The sequence below is a fragment of the Oncorhynchus clarkii genome, chromosome 19 (assembly GCF_045791955.1).
Source record: "Oncorhynchus clarkii lewisi isolate Uvic-CL-2024 chromosome 19, UVic_Ocla_1.0, whole genome shotgun sequence".
Lineage (NCBI taxonomy): Eukaryota > Metazoa > Chordata > Actinopteri > Salmoniformes > Salmonidae > Oncorhynchus > Oncorhynchus clarkii.
Genome location: NC_092165.1, coordinates 48225549 through 48230034, shown reverse-complemented (window position 1 = coordinate 48230034; position 4486 = coordinate 48225549). Strand labels below are relative to the sequence as shown.

Sequence of the window (4486 nt, the reverse complement as noted above, 5' to 3'; positions counted from 1 at the left end):
AGGCCAGTTGAGAACAAGTTCTCATTTACAACTGCGACCTGGCAGGAGCAGGAGCCGCTGGTGCGCGATGAGACAAGGATATCCCTACCGGCCAAGCCCTCCCTAACCCAGACGACCTCCCGGGCGCAGCCGGTTACGACAGCCCTTAACCACTGCGCCACCCGGGAGGCCCCTCAGTAGCATACTGTTGATTAATACAGTAAGTTAGTGATTTAAAAAAGTAAACGGCTAACCGTGTACAGTATTCTTTGCCATAAATTGTCAACTATATAACTAATACGGAAGTCAAGCTTGAAATATTCACATTTGGATTGTGGCAAAAAAAAAAATCAAGAGAGTGAAATTATGTAAAATCCACATTTAAGTCCTGTTATGTAATATTGCAGAAGACGTGTTTCCTGCTGTATCATTGTGTTTATAGGGCTGCTCCTAGTCTTTCTGACCAATCCGCCCTTCCCAGTAAAAACATACCTTAGACTCCCAGATGAAGGAATGCTGTTCTACCTAACAGTGTAAACCTTAAGGCCATAGTTTTCACAAAGAATGTTTAATCAAGTATCTGAATACATTGCTGTACAGCTTTTTTGCTATGCTGAATTTAGCAGTCTCTCAACAGGGATATAAGTGTGATAAATGTAATTTCAGTGTCAGGTAGCGATGGAAATTAAGCAGGACCAATTTGTTAGAAGCCAGACTTGTGGTGCCTCATGGACCTTCACAGCTGAGAAAACCTTCTCTCAGAAAAGTGTTTATAATGAGTTGGCACAGGAGAGTAAAATAAATATAATTTCCAGACTTGCCACCAACTTTTTTGAATGCCATTTTGAATGCCATGTAGCCTCTTCTAGCACACGACCCCTTAAGGTTAAACACTATTTTGTGAGTTAGAGGCGATTCAAGTACCAACAATAAACCTCTTAGTGGGCAACATATACTGGCTGAGGCCTGTGGTTTACAGTTCAATTGCTGAATGAAATGTTGCCAGAGGTATTCAATTTGACAATCATTGCATGCTCTTTCCATATGAGGAGCTACAATATTGCTTGTCAAATGACCCCCTTTACAATCCCTTCCAACTGGCCAAATGTACTGCATGACAAAAGCTCAGCAAATGCATCACATCTGTTTTGAAATGGCCTGTGCACATTGAGATTGTTACGCCTTAACTGTGCAAATAAAGTTAATTGAATTATGGCTTTTAATCCGTGAGTGCATACATTTGCCATTGAAATACAACATTTTAAGTGTGATATAAAAATGTCTCAAATACTTTGTTTTGTCTAAGTATTCAAGTGATGATATGAGCAGTCTATACTATACTTCAGCAAATCACAGTCAAGTCACATACAGGGAATATTTCTCCAGGAACTATAGTATTGGCAAGCTTCACTCTGCTCATCAAATGATTTTTACAGATGAGAATAATTACAGGAACTACACACCTCCAAACATTGGAAACAATATTGATTCAAACAGTGTGTGCCCAGTGGGTTGAGTCATGTCGCATGAGACGCTTAAAATAACCCATCAGGCTGAAGACAGCAAAGAGCATGTTCCTCATCAAAAATCTCCACTAACCAAAACACACTGACTCCATGGTCTGCTGCCAGAGGAAATGAATTTTCCATGTGCCATAGATTGGGTCTGCTACCCTTCTATGTAACGTATCGATTTCCCTGGCTGGGAGACACATGGTATACAGACCCATTTTAAACCAAACCCTGTCTAAAGTACAGTACCTTGCTCTATCATTGAGTGACACAGGGTGTTGACAGATCTCAGATCTTTGTAGCGTGAAAGTCTAATATCTGCATGTATACATATATATATTCATTCTGTAGACAAGTGTGATTCCTCTTTAGCCTATAATGAATGTTGCAATCTGTGTTGACAAACAAGTCATGACACTCCTCTCTTTTAAAAATTGTACCTTTATTTAACTAGGCAAGTCAGTTAAGAACAAATTCTTATTTTCAATGACGGCCTAGGAACAGTGGGTTAACTGCATTGTTCAGGGGCAGAACGACAGATTTTTACCTTCTCAGCTCGGGGATTCGATCTTGCAACCTTTTGGTTACTAGTCCAACACTCTAACCACTAGGCTTCCTGCCGCCTCTGCCTGTTAAAAGATGAAAAACTCCCATTGGGCCAATACTTCAAAATGATAGCCATCCTTATTGCCACAGTATTGTGAGTACTGTAATAAGTTGTGTCCACTTATAAATGTCACCTGCGCAAGCCAGATTGTCTCATCGGGAATGCTTGGACTGCTTTGTCTTGGTGTGAGAGATGTAAGACTAACATGAGGAAGGGCCAGAACCTCACAGACCATAGAATAAGAAATGAGGTGAACCAAATATATAACTTGTTTCCACAGAGAAGCCACCACCATTATAGGGATTGATTGAAGCTCAATCTAAGCCAATATGACACTTCGCAAATTAACGATCTAGGCTTCGGAAAAAACGAGACTACAGCATCCATAAAGTGCCCATTAGGCATGCCACCTTTCGGACTGAATCCATTTGGGGCAAAAGTTAGGGGCCACAGTTTTGATTAAATGTATAATTTATTGCTCTCACGTGCTAATTTCTGTCCATTAAGAACCAACAATTTGCTAGCTTTTTGTAGCATTTCTGACAATGCTAAAATATTTTTTTGCCGACGCGCAGAGTTCTAACACTGGGTCGGTTGCTCAGCAACAACACAGCTGCTTGCACCATGCTGCCAGTCATAAGAAGTGTATGTGAACAAATATAGGCTACTGTATATAGCTAGCTATATGGTGGTTGTTACGGATACAGGTATCCTGTGTCTGTGTGTATCCTGTGTCTGTGTGTATCCTGTGTGTGTTTCTTTTCTCTCCTTCTCCCCTCACAGGTGAAAATCATTACTCCCCAATCAGTCAACAATCAACCCATCAATCAGAAGACACACCTCCTCCTGTTTCCTACCCTATCACAGTTCCTTCCCCATGGTTTAAAAACCCCATCATTTGTTTGTTCAAGGGAGCTCAATCTTTGTAATGCCATGTTGGTAGATAGCTGTTCTTGATAGATTTCAGTAGCACAATCTCTTTGTAAATGCCATGTATGTAGATCTCTCTTTGTGTATTAATTAACCTCTTCTTTTGTTTGAGCACCTCCATATCACTTTGTCATCTCCTGTGAGTATTGTTTTTGCTTATGGTGTTTGCTGGTGGGAAAAGGGGGAAACCAAGACAAGTCGCCCATGGGCATACACTACCCGTAGGTGAACTTTTGTTAAATACACTAGTTAGAACTGGGCGGACCACCCACTGTATTTTGGTTAGTTAGTTAGCTGTTGTTGAAATAGGCTAGTCTAGCTTAGGGGTGTTTTGAATACTTATTGTTTCTTTCCCTTACTGGAGGTGGAATCATAGTCTGTGCTCTCTATCTGCTTCTCCTTCAGGTCGGCCTCAAAGCGGGCCAGGTCTGTGTCCAGTCTCCGGATGTGCTTGTCCACCATCTCATAAGTCTGCATGGCCAGTTGCACTTTGTCATCCCCAAACTCCTTGCTTTTGCTGTACGACTGCTGGATCTGCCTCAGAATAGTAAGCTTCTGTTCAGACGAGAGGGTCCTGGCGTTGGATGTGTAATCCTTTGCCAGGGAGTCGATCTGACCCTTTAGATCCTCCGTACGTTGATCCAAGTCCCTCATCAAATTGAAGTTCCTCTGCAGTTCAAATGGCAGGTTCTCTATGCTGTCCAAATAGTGTTCCAAATACATTCCCGCCGCCATCTTGGAAAATGTAAACAACACAACTCTTGGGACAAGAACTGTTCTTTAAGGACTTTCATTGGTCCTCTTACTGTGTGACCAAACACTAGTTCAGCCGGGCTGAAACCTAGGGACTCCTGCACAGTTTCACGAGCAGCAAACAAAACTAGAGGAACTCCCTCATCCCAATCTTTCTCAGATTCCAAACAATATTTACGTAGCATAGACTTCAGTGTCTGATGCCATCTTTCAAGCGCACCCTGAGACTCTGGGTGATAGGCGCTTGATACACGGTGCGTAATTGATAAGGATTTCAACACCTGCTTGAAGAGCTTGGATAGGAAATTGGTACCTTGATCGCTTTGTACCACCTTCGGTAACCCGAATGTCGTGAAGAATTTTATTAAGGCTTTACTCACTATCGGAGCTGTAATCCTTCTCAGAGGAATAGCCTCGGGGTATCTTGTAGCCATACACATTATCGTTAACAAAAACTGGTTACCCGATTTTGTCTTCGGTAACGGTCCGACACAATCAACCACCACATGCTCAAATGGTTCACCTATGACAGGTATAGGACACAGAGGAGCGGGAGGAATAACCTGATTTGGTTTTCCTGTTATCTGACAGGTGTGGCATGTCCGACAGAACTGAGCCACATCTTGTTTTAAACCCGGCCAAAAAAAATGTCGAAGGATCCGATCATACGTCTTTGTAATTCCTAAATGACCAGACCACTGGTGAT

General features: G+C 42.1%; 1 protein-coding gene across 1 annotated transcript; it reads right to left on the bottom strand.

Annotated features, from left to right (window-relative positions):
• Window positions 1–3366: 3366 nt before the first annotated feature.
• Window positions 3367–3762, bottom strand: LOC139374311 (inhibitor of growth protein 4-like). The gene has a single exon (XM_071115344.1). It carries the CDS (start codon window positions 3760–3762, stop codon window positions 3367–3369), a length of 396 nt encoding a protein of 131 aa, XP_070971445.1.
• Between the last annotated feature and the right edge of the window lie 724 nt (window positions 3763–4486).

Excerpts from the sequence above, each read along its gene's own strand:
- LOC139374311 (XM_071115344.1), bottom strand. The coding sequence starts at position 3,762 with ATGGCGGCGGGAATGTATTTGGAACACTATTTGGACAGCATAGAGAAC.